Source organism: Felis catus, chromosome A2 (genome assembly GCF_018350175.1).
Source record: "Felis catus isolate Fca126 chromosome A2, F.catus_Fca126_mat1.0, whole genome shotgun sequence".
In the NCBI taxonomy this organism is placed as follows: Eukaryota; Metazoa; Chordata; class Mammalia; order Carnivora; family Felidae; genus Felis; species Felis catus.
Window position 1 is genome coordinate 14,071,617 of NC_058369.1, and position 20,902 is coordinate 14,092,518.

General features: G+C 54.3%; 1 protein-coding gene across 3 annotated transcripts in view; it reads left to right on the forward strand.

Moving 5' to 3' along the window:
* UPF1 (UPF1 RNA helicase and ATPase) overlaps positions 1-20,596 on the forward strand; it is a 37,630-nt gene extending 17,034 nt beyond the window's left edge. The window contains exons 4-24 of one of the 3 annotated variants that reach the window (XM_023247663.2): positions 1,703-1,870; positions 2,222-2,402; positions 4,109-4,270; positions 4,921-5,038; positions 5,194-5,292; positions 5,764-5,872; positions 6,042-6,201; positions 6,318-6,436; positions 6,897-7,061; positions 7,163-7,277; positions 7,766-7,909; positions 8,579-8,792; positions 11,516-11,633; positions 12,875-13,031; positions 13,691-13,833; positions 14,954-15,128; positions 15,661-15,742; positions 17,159-17,320; positions 17,456-17,673; positions 18,030-18,152; positions 18,741-20,596. In XM_023247663.2, the coding sequence (XP_023103431.1) occupies positions 1,703-1,870; positions 2,222-2,402; positions 4,109-4,270; positions 4,921-5,038; positions 5,194-5,292; positions 5,764-5,872; positions 6,042-6,201; positions 6,318-6,436; positions 6,897-7,061; positions 7,163-7,277; positions 7,766-7,909; positions 8,579-8,792; positions 11,516-11,633; positions 12,875-13,031; positions 13,691-13,833; positions 14,954-15,128; positions 15,661-15,742; positions 17,159-17,320; positions 17,456-17,673; positions 18,030-18,149 (2,929 nt within the window). In that variant the 3' untranslated portion in view covers positions 18,150-18,152; positions 18,741-20,596. Of the gene's footprint in view, positions 1-1,702; positions 1,871-2,221; positions 2,403-4,108; positions 4,271-4,920; positions 5,039-5,193; positions 5,293-5,763; positions 5,873-6,041; positions 6,202-6,317; positions 6,437-6,896; positions 7,062-7,162; positions 7,278-7,765; positions 7,910-8,578; positions 8,793-11,515; positions 11,634-12,874; positions 13,032-13,690; positions 13,834-14,953; positions 15,129-15,660; positions 15,743-16,269; positions 16,407-17,158; positions 17,321-17,455; positions 17,674-18,029; positions 18,153-18,740 lie in introns of those variants that run through there. The other 2 variants (XM_045048714.1, XM_045048717.1) reach the window with 2 other exon arrangements.
* Positions 20,597-20,902: the final 306 nt, after the last annotated feature.

The window sequence follows — 20,902 nt, forward strand, 5'->3', positions numbered from 1 at the left end:
AAGTTTATTTGCGCAGAGCCCCCACTCTTCCTGTGTCTTCAACAGCTGTAGGCCAGGCCTCACCATCTCGTACTGCCTGAGGACAGTGGACAGATCTCGTGTCATCTTAGAGTGAGCAGTGCGAACTGTGAGGTTCTGAGTGAGGCAAGAAAGGGGACTGATGCTTAATTTTTAAAAAAATGTTCCATTTATTTTGAGAGAGTGAGCGCGAGGGGAGGGAGGGAGAGAGGGAGAGAGAGAGAGAGAGAGAGAGAGAGAGAAAGAATATCAAGCAGGCTCCATGCTGTCAACACAGAGCCCTTACTCTGGGCTTGATATCACAAACCGTGAGATCATAACCTGAGCTGAATCAAGAATCAGATGCTTAAGCACCTGAGCCCCCCAGGCGCCCCATGGTATTTAATTTTAAAGATTTGAAAGGAAAAGCATCTTCAGGGTAACCAGTATCATGTCCCATTTTCAGAATGTTCTGGGTAATTTCAGCATTACTGTGATTGCATTAGTTCCTCTCCTGCAGGAAAAGCAATTAAATAAAACTTAGCTGGCAACCCCAGCTTCCGGTCAGCAGAGCCAAGATCAGGGAAGTGAGTGAAAGGCCTCTAAGAGAAAACAGACTCTGTCAGCCAGCACTGCATGTTTGCATGAGGCCAGATTATAAAGATAATGGGGCAGCCACTGCCTTCAGGGAGCTTCCAGTGTAGGTGGGATGAGGTGGGTGCAGAAACGACGGAGGAAATCAGAGTCTGGTAAAATGCCCAGTTGTGTGTGACAGCTTCAGAAAAGTGGATGCTGAGAGCGGTGACGGTTGGTTGGATAGATAATCGGACTAGCTTCATGGGTCCAGAGAGGGTTAGGATGTCAGCTGAAGCTTGCTACAGAAGGGGCTTCCCCGGAGGTGAAGGGAGGGCAGCAGCAGCAAGGCAGGCTGGAAGCCCAGCAGGCGTGCTCAGTGCTCAGTGTCTGACAGGCAGTTCAGGTAGCTGGGAGAGCCCAAGGCAGAGCCAAGCACCACTTGTTGGACCCCAAGCAAGGCTGACTTGTCTTAGGGTGGAGTTTGCAAGCCCCGGGTGTAAGCGAGCTCTGTCCCGGAAATGGGAAGGCCACGCGGCAGTAAGGAAAGAGCGAGACAAGCCGCTTTCAGATAGTTCAGAGCCGGCCCTGTGCTTCCTGAGAGTAGCCCTGGGCCCTGCTGCTCCATGTTTTTTACTGTCCTCAGGTTTCTAATATGCTTGGTTATCGAGTTTCCTGGCCTGCAGCAAATTAGGAGGGGCTGTAGCTCCTGGAAGCAGGCACAGCGGCCAGAAGAGGCTACACCAAGAAGCCTCTGCAAACAGAGAGGAGTGGTGGAAGGGGCAAAACCTCCTGCTTCTCCGGGACAGCAGTCTTGGCCTCAGTGATATGTTCAGTCAGGCCCCATACGTAGGATTTCAGAAAGCAGGAACTAAAAAAAAGAAGCAGGAACTATGTGAAACGTGTTAGGAAAGTTTTCCTTAAAGGCTGTTCAAGTCGGATTGATTTTTACGCTCAGTGGGGAGCCAGTTCAGGGGCGGGCTGGTCCCCTGGGATGCCAGATGGATGAGGTGTGACCGCCCCTGCTAATGGACTGTGAACGGTACCGGAACTTTTAACGGGGGGCTTGGAAATTGGAAGTGGTGAAAAGCCAAACTTTGGGTGTTAACTATTTATCATTTCCTGGTTTCAGCCACATTGTAAATCACCTCGTGAGGGCAAAATGCAAAGAGGTGACTCTGCACAAGGATGGGCCCCTGGGGGAGACAGTTCTGGAGTGTTACAACTGTGGCTGCCGCAATGTCTTCCTCCTCGGCTTCATCCCTGCCAAAGCGGACTCCGTAGTGGTGCTCCTGTGCAGGTGAGGGCGGGGCCCTGGTTTGGAGGGGGCGGGGCATTCGGCGCCAGCCGGCCCTATTCTGCCCAAGGGAGAGGTGTGAGCACATTTGGGGGGGAGGGGCTAGTCAGAACTGAGTAGTTGAGGAACTCTTCTGGGGCGGGTTCTGGTTAAGTCATGAAAACACTTGTGTAAAAGCGGTGTTCTAAGAGTTCAGAGCTCAAGTGCATGGGGAGAGGCAATGTATTACTAACAATTTAAAGGTAATGTGATCACATAATAAAACGTAGGGAACATCATTTCGGGGTGAAAAGTAAGCCTTGGGGGCAGAGGTCATCCTCACCTGGGCTCTCCCTGCCCATGGTGTTTCTGTAGGCAGCCCTGCGCCAGTCAGAGCAGCCTCAAGGACATCAACTGGGACAGCTCCCAGTGGCAGCCCCTGATCCAGGACCGCTGCTTCCTCTCTTGGCTGGTCAAGATCCCTTCTGAGCAGGAGCAGCTGCGGGCCCGGCAGATCACTGCTCAGCAGATCAACAAGCTAGAGGAACTCTGGAAGGTAAGGGCCTGCTGAGAATGCAAATCTGCCTCAGCACATTTCTGGTCCAGGGGGAGCTGCTGGGAGTGTGTTCAAAGCAGGAGATTCTGGAAGGAGCTCAGGAGAGACTGCCCTGTGTACTTGAGTGGCCCCTTGGTAGAAGCCCATGGCCACCTCCTGCCAGGCCTGTGGGGAAGGACAGCTCCGATTGTTGGAATTTCTCTCTTGTTGCAGAGGGAAAGAGGGTGGGAGAGGGTGAGGGTGGGTAGTGGGAGGGAGGAGGACCAGAACTGTCTGTGGATGGACCTGCTGGGAGGACCCTGGGCCTGGGGAAACAGGACTGTGAGGATGCTGTACAACCTCGTGGGGCCTGTGATGTGTCAGCCAGGGTGACACCAGGCCAGGGGTGAATGTTCAGGGGGAAAGGGTCCAGGTCACAAAGGTCAGAGAGGCAGGGCCTATGGCAGCTGGTGGAGTGAAGGGGAGGGGCTTCCATATTGCGTGGTGGGGTGCCTGCCCCACCCAACAGATCTCCTTCCCAAGGGAAGCCCTTCTCTGCTTCTGGCAGCTTTTATGATAAAATTTCAGTAACTGGGCTAGAAATTTTAATTAGGTACCTGTATAATCTGAAAAAATTTTTTAATGTTTATTTAGTTTTGAGAGAGAGAGCGTGAGTGGCAGAGGGGCAGAGAGAAAGGGAGACACAGAATCTGAAGCAGGCTCCATCCAGGCTCTGAGCTGCCAGCACGGAGCCCAATGTGGGGCTCGAACTCACGAACTGGAAGATCATGACCTGAGGCGAAGTCGGACACTCCACTGACTGAGCCACCCAGGAGCCCATATATAATCCAAAATCTTTTTCTTTTTTTAATGTTTTTTTTATTTATTTTTATGAGGGGAGGGAGGGGCAGAGAGAGAGGGAGACAGATGGTCCCAAGCAGGCTCTGCACTGACAGCACAGAGCCCGATGCGGGGCTCGAACTCATGAACCGTGAGATCGTGACGTGAGCTGAAGTCGAACACTTAACTGACTGAGCCGCCCAGGTGCCCCTAATCCGAAATCTTAAATGTGAATTTATTTTTGAGTGCAAGTCAGAATATTTCTGCAGTGGCATCTAGCAGGGTACCTTTCTGCTTCGATTTTCAGATTGCCAGATTTATAAACGTTTCCCGTTTATATCCCCACAGCCCCGATACTGTGCTGTCCCGGCCAGGGAAGAGTGTGTCACCCCTGTCGGTGCAGCACAGGGTCAGAAAGAATGGGGGGGTGCTCCCCTTTTGTTTACACACCCAGGCAACTAGTGGTCTTTTTTGTACCCCAAAAGAAGTATTCTCTCTCCTAGTTCAGGGGCTAGGTATTGGTTGGAGGATGCGGCCATTTGATGGTATAGGTGCGTCAGGCTGTGTACTTGGGGTGTCATTGCCAATATTCGCCCTGCTGGTGTAGCCCTGGGCAGAGGAGGGTTAGGAGCAATGGCTGAAGTTTGAGCAAAGACCCGGGCCAGCGTCTGCCTCCCTGTGCCACATACACTTCCTCATACGAGGGCTCTCCTTGTGGGGTGGACACCACTGACTGCCGGTGCCCTTCTCTGCGTCAGGCCAACGTCGACTCATTCTGAGCGGTGATGGATATGCTCTGTTCTTCCGGTGACTAGTGAGCTCGTGTGTAGTTTCTGTCGTATGTCGGTGAGAATGGGCAAGAACATGGTGTGGCGCTTGTGTTGTAGGAAAATCCTTCTGCCACCTTGGAGGATCTGGAGAAGCCCGGTGTGGATGAGGAGCCGCAGCACGTCCTCTTGCGGTATGAGGACGCCTACCAGTACCAGAACATATTCGGCCCTCTGGTCAAGCTGGAGGCCGACTACGATAAGAAACTGAAAGAGTCCCAGGTGATGTGTGTGCAGGAGGGTTTCGGTCGTTTTAACACAGCGTCTCTCCTAAGGTCTGGGGAGGGCAGTTTCCTCTGCAAACTGCGGACGCTGACGCGGGCTGAGGCACAGTGCCCTGAGAGACAGAACGGTGGATTGAGGGCAGGCGAGGGCGTGACCCTCGGGCAGACGCCCGGTCACTCTGAGCTAATCACCGGCCTGAGTGTTTTCTGATTTAAAATCCAACAAAAATCCCTCACAGTTGGGTTCGCAGCCTTTGCCCACAGCTACAAGAGTCGGACCCGAGGAGCCATGGCACGCTGAGGGCGCTCCTTGTACCAGTTCCACGAAGAACACCTAGGAAGTGGGAGCTCCGAGGATCAGCTGTCAGCCTCCTTCTCCCTCCGCAGTTCACAGAGAAGCCGCCTCCAAGAGCAGACATCGTGTGGGGGTCTCCTGGTCAACTTGAGTGGGTTCTGGGGGTCCTAATGGCTTCTCTTCTGGATATGCCCTTGTCGGTGTTTCAGGCTGTTGGGTGCTGCTCACTGTACCCCGACGTCATGGCTCGTAAGGTTGCCATAGGGCACACACCTGTGGAAACCCAGACACGAGGAGTCCAGGCCTGTGTCTGTGTCTCAGGCTAACAGGGGTCTTATCTTTCATGTGCTCAGACTCAAGATAACATCACGGTCAGGTGGGACCTGGGCCTTAACAAGAAGAGAATCGCCTACTTCACTTTGCCCAAGACTGACTCTGGTAATGAGGATTTAGTCATAATTTGGTTAAGAGGTGATTTTAAGTTTTAAAATATTTGTGACCATAAGTAGCATAAAATTCCTAGTTTCTCCCTTGTAAAGTGTCCCTTAATTTGTTTAAACTCTTCATGGTGGCAGCCTCGGCACATGTTGAAAACGCTAACTTTCTTGTTGTCTTTTTTCTGGAAGACATGCGGCTCATGCAGGGAGATGAGATATGCCTGAGATACAAAGGGGATCTGGCACCCCTGTGGAAAGGGATCGGCCACGTCATCAAGGTCCCTGATAGTATCCTTTGAGTAAAGAAAGGCGAGCTTGTCCTGAGCGCCGCAGATGGAAGAAAGGGCGTCTTGGGCGGCCATGGCTGGAGGTGCCCCTTGGAGGGGAGTTTGCCGCTGAGCCCTTTCTTCAGTTGTACTGAGGGCCTGCGGTCTGCTTCACACCGGTCAAAGAGCGGCTTTGCCTGAGGCCAGGGTGCTCCCAGCTCTGCACCCCGGGGCTCTGTGGAAGTTCCTTCAGAAGCCCAGCCGGGGTGGGGCCGCTCCGTGCCTGCACTGCCCCAGTGTGCCCAGGGAGGGTGCGGGAGCTGGCTGTAGTGAGCCCAGACACGGCGGCGTCTGTCCGTGAGCGCCTGGGGCAGGCTGGCCTTCTCTGTTTGGCGCGGAGGAGGGGGCTCTCTCCTCAGTAGCCTAATGAAAAGTCTCCTCGGAAAGGTAAACCCGGCTTTTGACAAAGATGAAACTTAACTCAGTGGCACAGATTATGGCGATGAGATCGCCATTGAGCTTCGGAGCAGTGTGGGCGCCCCTGTGGAGGTGACTCACAACTTCCAGGTGGATTTCGTGTGGAAGTCAACCTCATTTGATAGGTATGTCCACCTTGCCCCCTGCGGGCGCACCTGCCACCTGCTGTGTGGTCAGTCACGTGCTGTTGGCGCAGGCACTGCCTTCAGCGCCTGGATGATTCTCTGCATCCCAGAGGGCAAGACTTCACCCGTCTGGGTCGTGCGTGTTGCTGACCCTGAGCTTTCCTTCCAGGATGCAGAGCGCTTTGAAAACGTTTGCTGTGGATGAGACCTCCGTGTCAGGCTACATCTACCACAAACTGCTCGGCCACGAGGTGGAGGATGTGATCATCAAGTGCCAGCTGCCGAAACGCTTCACGGCACAGGGGCTCCCAGACCTCAACCACTCTCAGGTTCTCACTTTTTCAGGGGGGTGGAAGGGGCCTGGCCTGGCCGGCAGAGCCTGCTGGGTGGGTGGCCCTCCACTCGACGGGGGCGGCTGCAGCCTAAAAACTGCTTGTATCTGAAGGTTTACGCTGTGAAGACTGTGCTGCAGAGACCACTGAGCCTGATTCAGGGGCCACCGGGCACGGGGAAGACCGTGACCTCTGCCACCATCGTCTACCACCTGGCTCGGCAGGGCAACGGGTAGGGCTCAGCGCGGCCCGAGGTGGAAAGAGGGAGGCCTGTCTGCTAGGCTGCCTGGGGGCTGTTTTTTATATTACTTGTATGAGGTCTGGCCTTTATGGTTGCTTTTAATAAGAAAGCCTGCTGCTCTGGTAAAGGCGGTGGATGGGTTGACGTATCCTGAGTTTTGTGCCTGTGTGCTTCGAGGGGCTTTGAAAGTCTTTACGGTGCAGACGGGAGGGTGAGGATGCGGGACCCGGTAGCATTGCTGCGCGAGAGAAGTGTAGAAACCAGGTGGATACAGGAAGCTCCACAGACCAGTGGGGTTTTATAGCTCCTTCAGCTTTGTTCACTCCTGGCGTTAGTCTTAGATTGCGAGCGGGTTCCACTACCTGTGATTCAGAACACCAGTGCTGGCAGTTAGCGTTTCCTGAATTTCCTCTGGGCGAGTCCTGAGACGTCTGTTCACGTTGTGTTGAAGGCCTGTGCTCGTCTGTGCTCCGAGTAACATAGCTGTGGATCAGCTGACTGAGAAGATCCACCAGACTGGGCTGAAAGTCGTGCGGCTCTGCGCGAAGAGCCGTGAGGCCATTGATTCCCCGGTGTCATTCCTGGCCCTGCACAACCAGATCAGGAACATGGATAGGTGGGTGTTGAGCCGCCTGCCTCGAGCGTGGTGCTTCTCCCGCGTGCGGGCCCTGGCAGCGCCTGCCTCCTGTGCCCGCTCACGTGTTGCTGTGCCTCCAGCATGCCCGAGCTACAGAAGCTGCAGCAGCTGAAGGACGAGACTGGGGAGCTGTCCTCTGCCGATGAGAAGCGGTACCGGGCCCTGAAGCGCACCGCCGAGCGGGAGCTGCTCATGGTGAGCTCTTACCTTTGGGGTGGTGTCGTGTTCGGTTTGGCTGTGGGAACTGTTTGAGTTTGCCAAGCATAGGATGGCATCTCTAGGTCAGGTTTTTTGTTTTTGTCTTTTTTTGCTTTTGAGAAAGAACTTCCGTACCTCCCGTATTTATCTTCACTGTGGTTGTGCACCTTGGCCGGGAGGTGGGCCTGCAACACTCTCCTGCTCTTTTTTAACAAACTAAGGTTTCCCTGGCTCTGCATGGCCTCTCAGAAGCTGTCTTGAGGCCCAGAACCATTTCTGTGCTGAGGGGTTATTCTGATGAAGTTCACCAACTTAGGATCTCAAAAGTTAGTGTCCCTGCAGCCTAGACCTAGAGATTGTTTGGGTGGGACAGCCTGTTGCCATAGGTGTCAGGGTTGGGGGGTGGTCTGTGTCCTGTCCCTTCTGCCCTTTGGGGCCTGGCAACATTTACCATGCCCTGAGGCCTCGCCTGCTCTCATTTCCAGAATGCAGATGTCATCTGCTGCACGTGTGTGGGTGCAGGGGACCCGAGGCTCGCCAAGATGCAGTTCCGCTCCATCTTAATTGACGAGAGCACCCAGGCCACCGAACCAGAGTGCATGGTCCCTGTGGTTCTTGGCGCCAAGCAGGTGAGCCATGTCACGTTCGCTGTGGTCCTGTTTGAAAACCAGTGGGTATTCTCTTGTTCGGTTTCATGTAAATTTCAGTGCTGGAGGTTTATTTTTGGTAATGTTCTGTAATGCCATGTGATGTCCTGGCAGAGCAGAGGGACGCATGGAGGGTCCACTGAGGGGTTCTTGGAAAGATGGGTGACACAGAGAGCTCTTTGGGTCCAAGTGCATGTCTGTGTGTCTCATATACAGGTCTCCCCCACCGTCCAAGAGTAAAGAATTCCCTTGAAGCCTCTCATAAGCCAAAATGGGATAAAGTGGAGAACATCCCTGCTTTCCAAAAATTCGCATTACACCATTCTGCTTTTACAAAAGGCCTGTGTTAGTTCGTGTTTTTGACAACCAAAATAAATTGGCAGAGGATTTGTGCTTTTACGGAAAAAGCCATTACCATACTAATGTGGTCTTCTGTGAAAGAGAGGTGGCATAACACGAACCTTTTTGGGAAAGCCTGGATACCTGTATGTGGCGGCAGGTTTTCTGGCTCCTGGTCAGATGGTACTGCTTGAATTCGCGTGGCTGGGTGGTTGTGTCTCAGGGCCCCTCAGGGCCCCTTAGTACCCTGTGAGTGGGTGTCTAGGTGGTTTCGTACTTGAGCTCCTCACCTGTGTGGGCTTCTCGCCACAGCTCATCCTCGTGGGCGACCACTGCCAGCTGGGCCCTGTGGTGATGTGCAAGAAGGCCGCCAAGGCTGGACTGTCCCAGTCGCTCTTCGAGCGCCTGGTGGTGCTGGGCATCCGTCCCATCCGCCTCCAGGTCCAGTATCGGATGCACCCAGCGCTCAGTGCCTTCCCGTCCAACATCTTCTACGAGGGCTCTCTTCAGAACGGCGTCACCGCAGGTAGTGCTCAGCCCACAGTGGGGCCTGGGGTGACGAAACCTGTTGTCACTGCCTACCCGGCCTTATGTGCTGATCGCTTGTGTGTACGGGGCACCTCAGAGAGGCACAGTGGTCAGAGGGACAGGATGTCGTCCACTCTGGAGTATGGGATGTCCTTGGGGTGTGGGCGAGGGGAGCTCAAGTCCTTGCAGAATGCAGTCACTGTCTGAGAGTTCACACCCGGGGGCTTATCACACAGCAGGCAGAACAGGAGATGGCAGAGCTGACGGCCCCTCTAACTCCTTGCCCTGTTGAGGTTCTCAAAGCCCAGGCCCCGGGAGCTCATGGCACTGAAGTCCGAACTACTCTCATAGTGACACTGAGACGTCACGTGCCCTTTTACCGTGCTGACACTGGTGCTGAGGGTGCAGAAGCAACCCTGGAGGGCTGGGTGGTGCCTCAGCATGAGTGGGGACAGTGCTGCCAGCCAGCCCGTGGCTTCAAGGAAAACAGTTGACAGTATTTACCACCAGTGATAAAACCTGAGGGTTCAAGTGAAAATCAGAGTTTTGGAAATCTCCTGTCCCTGTCCTGAGCTGACCAAGTCTTCTCAATGCTGAGAAGCTTTTCTGATGAGATCTGTGGTGGTGACAAATGTTGTGAAGACTGTAAATCTTTAGGAGCTCTGCTCGACTTGGTGAGCAAGTACTTCCCATTTGACAGCCAGCAGGGGTGTTACAAAGTCAAAGGCCATCCTGAGGGCACGGCAGAGGAGAAAGGCTCTCTTGTCACCATTCTGCAGGGTAACCTCCTGTCCAGCTTTGGTGTGGAATCTTGCAGAACTCCACAGTTGTGGAGAAAGTTCTGAGACACTCTTCCCTTTCCCAGCTGCATGCATCTGTGAGGCCTGATCGCCCTACTGCAAGGGCTCACGGGAGACTGAGTACGGAAGCAGAGTCAGCTAAATTGTGAACTGAGTAGCAAAACCTCAGAGATAATATTAGCAGGACATGCTACTTTTCGTTAAAAATATTTTTGCTAATGTGTTTAAAGGAATTTGTATTTTGTATTTCTAGGTTTCAAAATACAGTAAATGTCAGTAGATACAACCCATGGAATTGGGAGCTGTTTGCATTCCTCACCTTTTCAGGATGTAAATGGGCCCTGAGACTGGCGTTCTTAATGTCTGGTTAATGCCGCAGCCTGCCATGTTGGCCTTGTCTGGCCTGCTGTGTGGGTGAGGTGGAGGCTGAAAGCGCACGCCTGACAAGGGCCGTGCAGCCACTGCACAGTACAGCCCTGGGAGTTGATGGTGCTGTTATTACTACCATCACCGTGAGACTTAGAACATCACTGGTCCATTGGGTGGTGGGGCTAGGAAAGGCCAGGCCAAATGGAGCTTGTTTGCAATTTGACAGTAGCTGGGAGAGCCATCACTTAGCTCTCATTCAGACCCTTGCCAGCCCTGCTCTGCCTCCTTCCGTGGCATTGGCTTTGTGGGGGAGTGGGAGTGGGAGTGGTGGTTCCCTGCTGTGTCCTCTGTTCCCAGCACACAGTCAGCACCCAGTAAAGTTCATGTTTTTAACTTCTTCATTGAAGCGTAAAGAAGTGCCCAAATCCTAAGTGCCTAGCTTAGCGAGTTTCCACTGAGTGAACACTCTTGTGTGATTAGCTTCTGAACCTAAAACACAACCTGACCATCTTCCAGGAGCCCCGTGGGGCCCTGGGGTGATCCCTGTCCAGGGCAGTGCTGGCACCAGCCCAGACCCATTCTTGGAGTGGCCTGACATCAGCTGCGGCAGGAGCATTTGCACTAAGATTGGCAGGCGCTATGGAGCGGCCCCTGCCCCCACCACCCTCGGTGGTTAAATGTTTGCCAGCAGCCCCTGGGCTAATGAGCCACCAAGCTAGCCAGTTGGCTCCTGCCCTTGCTAGAATGATAAAGATGGATGTGGTCTCTTTCTCAGCTTGACACAAAGGGGGTCATTGATCTTAGGCTGTTTGGATGCAAAAGTAACATTTTTCTCATGCTGATCTGTTGACTAGATGCAGCTCCAAAGTTCCCAAAGGGATGGGTGGGGTATATGAACGGACAAGCCAGTTTTTAAGATTAAAAGGAAATGTTTAGGACCCAGAATGGCCAAGGTGAACGTGAAGATCACAGTGAAGGCGCTGGCTTACACTATCAGATGTCACAAGTTACTACAAAACTGCAGTTGCCAGGATACTGTGGACATAGCGCCCAAGGCAGAGTCCAGAGGCAGACTCACCCATCATAGACCTTGGTCTGTGACGGGATGAGGTGGACTCGACCGTGTCATCCTCAGAGGCCCATTGTAGGGGCTTATGAATCCTTTAAGGCACTGCAGTGAAGCTTCCAGATGAAAATAATATTTTTGTGGCCCTGAAGTAGGCAGAGGGTTCTTGAACAGGCCACAGAAAGCACCAACCAGTGAGATCTGTTCAGTGGGTAAGCTGGCTTTGTGCATCAGGCAGCTGGGTGTTGGTAGGCATGGCTTCACTGCATCCTGGGTGTTTGGGGGCAGTGGACCCGACCCACTCTGATGGCCTCCCCAGGGTCCCACGGACCAGGAGCTCCTGCCCGGGGCCGCTGCTTCCTGCTCCATCATGAACCTCTGACTGTGCTGTCACAGTCTCTGCGTTGCTCCATATGTGCTCAGTCCAGATTGGCTGTGGCTTTTTTCTCTAATGTGAAGTGTTGCCTCTTCCCTCCCTGATGACAGCGGATCGAGTGAAGAAGGGGTTTGACTTCCAGTGGCCCCAGCCTGATAAGCCAATGTTCTTCTACGTGACCCAGGGCCAAGAGGAGATCGCCAGCTCAGGCACCTCCTACCTTAACAGGTAAGCAGACTCAGCTGTGGCGTTTACAAGCTTCCTTGGTAGCTTGGCACGTGGCCACTCACCACTTGCTCATGTGTTCATGTCTTAACGCAGTGCTAAAACTTGCCCTTGCCCTCCTTGTCCTCCTTCTGTTTGGACACCTACACCAACATCTTGTTTCCATCTTGCACTTTCAGTATGTATTTTTTCTATTGAGCAGATCTTCCTTTCTTTCTTTTAAAGAATTGTATAATTTTATTTTTTATCATCTCTCGGCCTTTTGGCTAAGATCAAGTGTAATTTCATTTTTTAACATCTGTTGTTTTTTTGTTTTTTTTAATTTTTTTTTTCAACGTTTATTTATTTTGGGGACAGAGAGACAGAGCATGAACGGGGGAGGGGCAGAGAGAGAGGGAGACACAGAATCGGAAACAGGCTCCAGGCTCTGAGCCATCAGCCCAGAGCCCGACGCGGGGCTCGAACTCCTGGACCGCGAGATCGTGACCTGGCTGAAGTCGGACGCTTAACCGACTGTGCCGCCCAGGCGCCCCTTCCTTTCTTTCTTTTAAAGAATTGTATAATTTTATTTTTTATCATCTCTCGGCCTTTTGGCTAAGATCAAGTGTAATTTCATTTTTTAACATCTGTTGTTTTTTTGTTTTGTTTTTTTGTTTTAATTTTTTTTTTCAACGTTTATTTTGGGGACAGAGAGAGACAGAGCATGAACGGGGGAGGGGCAGAGAGAGAGGGAGACACAGAATCTGAAACAGGCTCCAGGCTCCGAGCCATCAGCCCAGAGCCCGACGCGGGGCTCGAACTCCCGGACCGCGAGATCGTGACCTGGCTGAAGTCGGACGCTCAGCCGACTGCGCCACCCAGACGCCCCAACATCTGTTTATTTTGAAAGAGAGTGTGCACAAACAGGGGAGGGGCAGAGAGAGAGGAGAGAAAAAAATCCCAAGCAGGCTCTGCACTTTTCACGCAGAGCCCTACAAGGGGCTCGATCCCACAAACTGAGATCATGACCTGGGCGGAAATCAAGAGTCGGGTGCTTGACTGAGCCACCCAGGCACCCCTGTTGAGCAAATATGTCTAAGCCCACGTGTGAGCCTTTTCTCTCCCCTTGTGACTCCCTTGGTAAATGATGTGCACCGGACAGGGCCTTCACAGGGCCACCCTGGAGGTGGGACTTGTCCGCATACCTCCCACAGCCTCAGGAGCCCACCGGTACAGCCCAGGAACTGAAAGGCTAATTTTCATAGGACGGAAGCTGCAAATGTGGAGAAGATCACCACGAAGCTGCTAAAGGCGGGTGCCAAGCCTGACCAGATCGGCATCATCACGCCCTATGAGGGCCAGCGCTCCTACCTGGTGCAGTACATGCAGTTCAGCGGCTCCTTGCACACCAAGCTCTACCAGGTGCACACCTGATCGGGCCTGTTGGGTCCCCACATAGGAGCTGACCTTGACCTGATCTCCTGGCCCGGGAGTGTGAATTGGCGTAGTTTTGTGAAGGCGCCAGGTTCCCTCAGGTTATTCTCAGGATAGTTTTCAGAGCAAAACTTAAAATAATCTCAGGTTGAATACTATAGTGTAGTTGTTAGCATTAGCCTTACAGTGGATATTACATAGTCGTGAAAACGCTGTTCACTGTTGTGTCAGCTCCTGGATAAAACCTCCAGAATATAGGACAAGATAATTATTTCTCTATGTGGAAGTGAACTAAAATGCAAAATAAGACCAGCGGTCTCTCTTCTGTTAACTTGGGTACAGTCTAACGTTTTTTTGTGATAGGCATGTATGCTTTTATTGTTGGGAAACAAATTGCCAAGGTTAAAAAGACAACCAAAGCACAGGAAGGCTAGGAGAGAGGGGCTGGGGACTGGGAAGGCCCAGTGGGAGCAGGCGTAGCCAAAGGGTCCCCCTCCTCGCTCCCCAGAGGTGCACTGAGCAGGGGGCTCTGCAGGCTTTGGGTCCCAGGCTTACTGGTGGGATGGGACGGTGCGTCTCAACACAGTTCACATAGTCTGAGGGTCCTTGAAGGCAGCCAACTGACTATGACTGTGTGTCCCTTGTAGGAGGTGGAGATTGCCAGTGTGGATGCGTTCCAGGGACGAGAGAAGGACTTCATCATTCTTTCCTGTGTGCGAGCCAACGAGCACCAAGGCATTGGGTTTTTAAACGACCCCAGGCGGCTTAATGTGGCTCTGACTAGAGCAAGGTATGGAGGACTAAGTCCCCTTGGACCTTGCTAGTGGTTGGGTGCCTCGTTCCTGCCATGGGAGTTCTTCAGAGGGACTTTTCCCTTGGAATCTGGAGCTGGGAGGGTCCACCCCGAGAGCTGATCCTTGCCTGGTCATCCTCTTCCTGTGATTAGTCCTCGCGTCACACCCTTACAGGGCAGGGTGGGACTTCAGCAGCCCAAGGTCAGAGCACTCACAAGCAGCAATGTAGAAAGAATGCCTCCCTGCAAGACACTTTTGTTTATTGTCCTGTTGGGTTTCTGTGGCCTCAGTTTTGTGGGACGTGTCATCTCGGCCCTTTTGACCTAAGATCAAAACGCAGTAGCATGGGTTGTGTCCCTGTAGAGACTTTTAATCCATGAAATCTAATCTTTTGGTCCTGGGGTGTAACCTTTTTTGAAACAATGATGATAGCAGAGGGCACCCAGAGAATGAGGTGGCCTCCTGTGTCACCCTTGAGTAAAACCAGACCACAGCTGCCCTCATACGTTGGTTCCTTCCCCTGTCAGGGTATCTTGGTTTTTGTCTGTTCCCCCCCCCCCCCCCTTCTAAGGTGCTCTCGTTTGGTGGCCAGCAGTGGGGGTCTGAGTTCAACTTGGGGGTCTTGACACGGCTAGGTGAGGGTGAGCATCTGCCAGAATTGAGTTCCATGCCCCAGCTTGTCAGGGTTCCTGAGGCCACAGAGCCTGCTGAGACTGCCGATAACTTCCCGGGAGGCCGACTCATGGCTGCAGAGAGACTCGTCTGTGAGCTCATCTGCTCATTGTTGTGTTTTGACATCTGGGTTCCTTAGAAACTGCCTGCAGATCTGTCCAGTGCACTGTTGGCAGCTTGCAGGGTGGGCTCCATTGCCAGGTCACCGTGACCAGCAACCTACCTGTCCATCCCCAGGCCTCACGTTGGGCACTGTCACAGGCAGGCCAGGCGTCTGGGGAGGGATTTAGTGGGTGGGATGAGAGGAGAGCGGCCTGGGCTTGGCTCCTCTCACCTTGGATGTGGATGTTGAGTTTGTTCCGTCTCTTCTCATACTTTTCTTCGTGGTGTTCTGCTCACCGTGCAGAACCCTAAACACCGCGTTCTTGGGCCCACACCTTGCAGGTATGGGGTCATTATCGTGGGCAACCCAAAGGCCTTGTCCAAGCAGCCACTCTGGAACCATCTGCTGAACTACTACAAGGAGCAGAAGGTGCTGGTGGAGGGGCCCTTGAACAACCTTCGGGAGAGCCTCATGCAGTTCAGCAAGCCCAGGAAGCTGGTCAACACCATCAACCCGGTGAGCACTGGCTGTGGGTGGCCAGAAAGGTGTGGAGGAAGACTGTGCCAAGAACCCCCTTCTCCCCAGGCCGGTGTCCTGGCACATGGTAATAGGCAATGGCAGGTATGACCTGTAGTAGGTGTGAGCCGAGGGTGAACACACACGTGTGTGTGTACTGGAGTGATCACGCTGGCCTTTGCCCCAGAGCTCTCCCGGCCCAGGTCTCACAAGCATTCTTAGGCCTTTTTGGACATGGCCTTTAGGGATGCAAAGTCATGGGTGGCGCCTAGGAGTTGAACACAGGCAGTTAGGAAACCTTGTGAAGCCGGGGTGCTCTGGGGGACTTAGAAGCGGTGATGCTGCTTGTGTGAAGCCTGGAGACAAACATTCAGCACCAAAGGCCAGGTCTGTGGAGGAGGGGTGGGCAAGGCCCAGCAAGCCTCAGCGTTGGCCTAGTCATGGCCTGGAAGGTGGCCAAGCCATCACATCTTTAGAAAGTTCTTCCTTGTGTCAAGGTGATAAATTCCTCACCTATCCAAACCCTTTGCAGGGAGCCCGCTTCATGACAACAGCCATGTATGATGCTCGGGAGGCCATTATCCCAGGATCAGTCTATGATCGGAGCAGCCAGGGTGAGTCTGCTCTGTGGGGGGGACCACACTGCCCTGTGGATGTTGATCATTCCCACGCCTGCACCTTTTGGCTCGGTCACTCCTGGGGTGATCTCCCAAACCTCAGTCCACAGAAACCTTCCTGATGAAGAGAGCTCCTTCTTGCTTTCCCTTGCCTGAAATCAAAGAATTGGTCTTTGTCAGTTTCTAAGTACAAAGTGTTTTTTAAATACCATAGCTCTGCCTCGTCGAGGTCTCCAGGCAAATACTGTAGCGCTGCCCGTTTGCTCCCGTGCCGCAGGCCGCAGCGCTCCCCACCCACCCCGCCGTTTGCTCACCCTCTCAGCGGGAGGGGCACTCCTGCAGCGCCTCCAGGCCCCCCACGGTCTTGGTTCTGGTTTCACTGCCTTCCCCGAGTTTCGCTTGTTTTCTCAGACTGCTCTCCTGTGTGGGGTCTCTGTGTCCTAAGGCTGAGCCCTAACTCTTGCTGCATGGAGTACCTCCTCTTGCTGGAGCCAGTGTCTAGATCGTTCCCATTCATTCCCCAGGTCCCTGCTTCCTGGGACGCTTCCCTGCACCAGTCTCTACAGAAGGTGACAGCCTCGCCCAGGTGCTTGGGGCCACATGCCCGCATTTTACATTGAGCCTCGTCCCCTCATGTACTCACTGGCCGTCCTGGGGCCAGGTATGCCCTAGTAGCTGGTCTTGTGTGAAGTGGGCGAGCCCCCTTTCCTCGCTTGCCTGTTACTCTGCTTGCTGGGTTCAGGTGACAAATCTCATTGGCACATCCAGTGAGTTGTCGTGTAGTTGAGGGTACTCCGGGCCCATCCTTCGTCCTTGAGTGCACTGTGGGCCCAGCTGAGGCTCTCGACCCTTGGGGGCAGACCAGAAGGTCACACTCTCGTGCCTCAGCAGCTCACTTTGGCTCCCCAGCCCCTAGGGCAGCTCTGTGCAGATTGGGACATCCCTAGCCTTGGGGGTACGGGGGGGGGCCTTTGCCTTCGTAGGATCCACTAGTCTGTCAGCTCAGGTGTTTTCTTGTTTTCGGTGGAGTGGTGGAGACGGGGGTGCGTGTAATACGAATAAAAAGTTTGCCCTACAAAGGACTCTTTCTTTTTTTCCCCCCAGTTGGAAATGAAGTGTAGTTTGGATGCTTGTAGGCCATTGATTCTCCAAATCCCGTGAGAGAAAAGCTTGTTCCCAGGAGCCAGCCCCAGGGAGGCTATCCCCAGGGAGGCTATCGAGAGTGGGGGTTGAGTTGTGAGATTCTGTATCAGGTGGCCTCGTTACGGGACTGCACGAAGAAACGCTGTGGCAGTCAGAGCAGTGACAGGACAAGACGGACATTCCGACCATTCCCACTGCCATTTGGGGGCCAGGCAGTAGGCTCGTTTGGATACGGCAAGTGACACCTGCTGTCTACCTTGTGTCTTACAGGCCGGCCCTCAAACATGTACTTCCAGACCCACGACCAGATCGGCATGATCAGTGCGGGACCCAGCCACGTGGCTGCCATGAACATTCCCATCCCTTTCAACCTGGTCATGCCACCCATGCCACCACCAGGGTATTTTGGACAAGCCAACGGGCCAGCCGCAGGTGAGCGCGCCAGGCAGCAGCACCGAGGACAAAGCGCATCGGTGTCGGAGTTTGTTCACATCTGGGCTTTGAGCGGTTGGGCCGGTCTGTCAGGTGCAGACCTCCTTCAAGGAACCCTGGACTGCTGTCTTTCAGGCCGGGGTACCCCAAAAGGCAAGACTGGTCGTGGGGGGCGCCAGAAGAACCGCTTTGGGCTCCCTGGACCCAGCCAGACGAATCTCCCCAACAGCCAGGCCAGCCAGGATGTGGCATCACAGCCCTTCTCCCAGGGCGCCCTGACACAGGGCTACATCTCCATGAGCCAGCCCTCCCAGATGAGCCAGCCCGGCCTCTCCCAGCCCGAGCTGTCCCAGGTGAGCCAGCAGCAGAGAAGTCAGGACAGTCGGAAGGAGCCCTCCCCGTGCGCAGACCTCACACGCTCCCCCCTAGCGGCCTGAGCACGCCTCTCAGAAGGATGGCCTCCTACGTATCCTCCCCTTGGCAGGGGGTACTGTGGGGTCTGGAACGTGACCTCTCCGATCTTGTCTTAAGCGGTGGTCCGGGTTGCCTGTGTTCTGTGAAAAGGTAACCGGTGTGGGCCCTGTGCTGCTTAGGCTTCAGAAGCGAGTCGCCCAGATCCTCCTCTGGGGCTGGTGGGGGCTGGACGTGGAGCAGGTTCTTGAGGCTGCATCCTCTGCTCGGTGCTTATTTCCCCAACTTTGTTTTTCAGGACAGTTACCTTGGCGATGAGTTTAAGTCACAGATTGATGTGGCGCTGTCGCAAGACTCCACGTACCAAGGGGAGCGGGCGTACCAGCACGGCGGAGTGACAGGGCTGTCCCAGTACTAGAAGGCAAGCTGATCCCTGCAGGAGGTCGTCACCAGTAACTGGATTTGATGGGAGATTTGGGAAATGTGTGGGAGGGCTCTCAAGACCCCCAGAGGCCAGCTTGTCCTTTGAACTGTCATTTTCACTCCCTGTACATCTGCTCATGGCAGTGGGAGGACGGGAGCTTCACACACACCTCTCTGCATCATAGTCCCTCCTGAGAGAGTCCTCGAACTCAGCGAGGAAGGGCTGGATGTGGGAGTCCTGGCGGAGGGGCACCTCTGCAGGAGGCCCTTCCAGGTTCCTTGAAAGCCCTGTCCTACGGTTCCCCTGACTGTGGCGTGACCAGAGCTGGGCGAGCATGGGCCTGGTCCCCTATCCGTGCGTGTGCTGGGGAGGTGGGGTGCTGGTGCCGCTGACAGAGGAGGCCCCTTAAACTCTCGGCTTCCTTCTCTCTGGGGGGGGGAGTCACTAGCCTGGGCACCCAGCTTCTGAGGTTCCATTTCACGGGTGCAAAGGGAAGTGGGGGGAAGAGCCCCGCACCTTCTAGCTGCCCAGCTGTGTGGGGCTCTGCCTTCTCTGATGGCCCCTTGCCTTCCTCCCTCCCCACAGGTGGCGGCGGAAGAGCTAAGCTATGTGGCTTAGTCCATCAGCATCTTATTCTGGGTAATAAAAAATAAAAATAAATGGATACCTGTTTTCCACTGCTAAAACTGAAGCACCACTGTGAGCAACAGGAGAGGGAGAGGAGCACCCGAGGGAGAGAGGAGCCCGAGACAGAGCGAGCGCCCACTGCTGGCCCGCGGCGGCGAGGAGAAGGAGAAGGGAGAGCGGGAGGCGGGCGGCCACGGAGGACCGCCCGCCAGCGAGCCCTGCCAGCCCCGCTCGCCAAGGAGGCCCAGCGCTCGCCGCGTCCACACCTGGGTCTGCGACCAGGGCGGAGGGAGGAAGACCCTCATCTCAGAGTAGCCCTTTCCTCTGTTCTTTTCTTTCTGTTTCTGTTTTATTGAAAGGGGACTACGTTTTAGCAGGAAAAACTTCGCATTTCTGTGCCGAGCAGGCTCCTTGCCGGGGCAGCCATGCCGGGAGAGCCCCGAGGAGGTGTGGGTTCTGTCCACACCAGCTCTGAAACTGCCCTGGTCACGCTGCCTGTGTTCTAAGAGGGTTTCATTTAAAGAAAACACGGTGTTTTGGGTTTTTCTGTTTGTTTTTTAAAGATTCTTTCAAAGGAGTACTGAAAAACATACTTTCCTGAGTTTGTCTCTCAAATCTTAGTGGTGGACCTGGAAGATGTGAGAAGCTTCCAGGAACGAAGTTTAAACAAGCCAACACATCTCAAGATTAGGATCAACACCTGTGACGGGATCGCGAGGAGGATTTTTGTTTTCAGTTTTAGCTTCCAGCGGCTTCTCCCTGCACGTCAGGGCGGTGAGAGAGCACCGTCTCGTCCCGGGCCAGGCAGCCCCAGTCTCCGCTGGACTCTGAGAAGCAAAGTGCTTCCTACACGCGGTGGACTCGCGCCCCAGCCACCCACCCTGGGAGGGGCCTTGGGCAGGACTGGCTGTGAGGCCAGAGGGTGGGGAGGTGGCTATTCTCTGGCCAGTGGCTTCTTCCCTAGGGTCCTTCCTGAGGATTTGATGGAAGACAGCAGCAGCCAGGAGGACCCACCCCCAGGGAGGCACCCACGGTCCCCGTGGCTGGTTAGACACGCTGAGTGCCCCACTCACCTTGTTTTCTACCCCACCCTCCGAGTTGGGAGCCCCTCTACCTGTGGGCACAGGCGTGATAGGGTGGAGTGATTTCTGCTTTTTGGGGGGGAAAGGAGCATGTATCAGAAATAGGTTGGTTCTGTGCCGAAGGGGCTTGGGCCACAACACAAGAAGTTACTGTAGCTGGGAGAGCCACCCCCAGCTCCTTGCGCACCACGGTGGGGTAGTACTGTCTCCCTGGCAACCACCTATTTGGGGACCATTCCCTGCCTATCCAGGCCCTGGTGACCCTGCCCCCCCCCCCCAGCTTCCCCGTCCCTGTGAGGCGAACACTGGCCCTGATCTCAAAGCCTCCAGATTCCAGCTTGTACGTGGGAGACGGGGACACACAGGCCACCTTCCTTCTGGCAAGGCCTCTTATTTATTACCATTGCTGTAGGGCTTTCGGTTTCCCCCTTCTTTTGATAGGCCACATAGAGGCATAGAGTTTGGATAGGTTTCCGCTATGACCCCTTGTGCGACACACCCCGTGGGCAACACCTGTGCCCACCCACCCACCCGCCCACCCACCTGCCCTGTTCTGTTCCCTTGGAATGCCTTGCCTCTGCTTTGTGCTGTTTGCTTTGTTCTTCACCTTCATAGCAGCAGTTGATTCTGAGTTTTCCAAATCAAGGAGCATATGTACCAAGGCAATGTAACTTTTGATTTCTGGTCAATTTGTTTTAAGCTCTATTGTCACCAATAAAATCTTAATTAACAGCTCTTGTGTTCACACCGGGACAGATCAACTGCAGGGAGACGGCAGAGCACTTGGTCTGGGGACCTGGCTGGTTGGGAGCCTTGGGGTCACCTGGATGCCAAAGCTGAGAACGGCCCGATGTGCACAGCAGGGACTAGGGGGTGACCTCGGTGCAGTGGGCAGTTCCCAGGCTCTTAGGCATGTTAGATGTCAGGCCGCCTAGAGATGGGGTTCTAGGAACCCAGCTCTAGGAGGGCTGGGCAGGTGGCATCACTGTGGGACACTCCCAAGCCCTGGCAGTGGGTGGTGATGGATGTGGCTGCTTC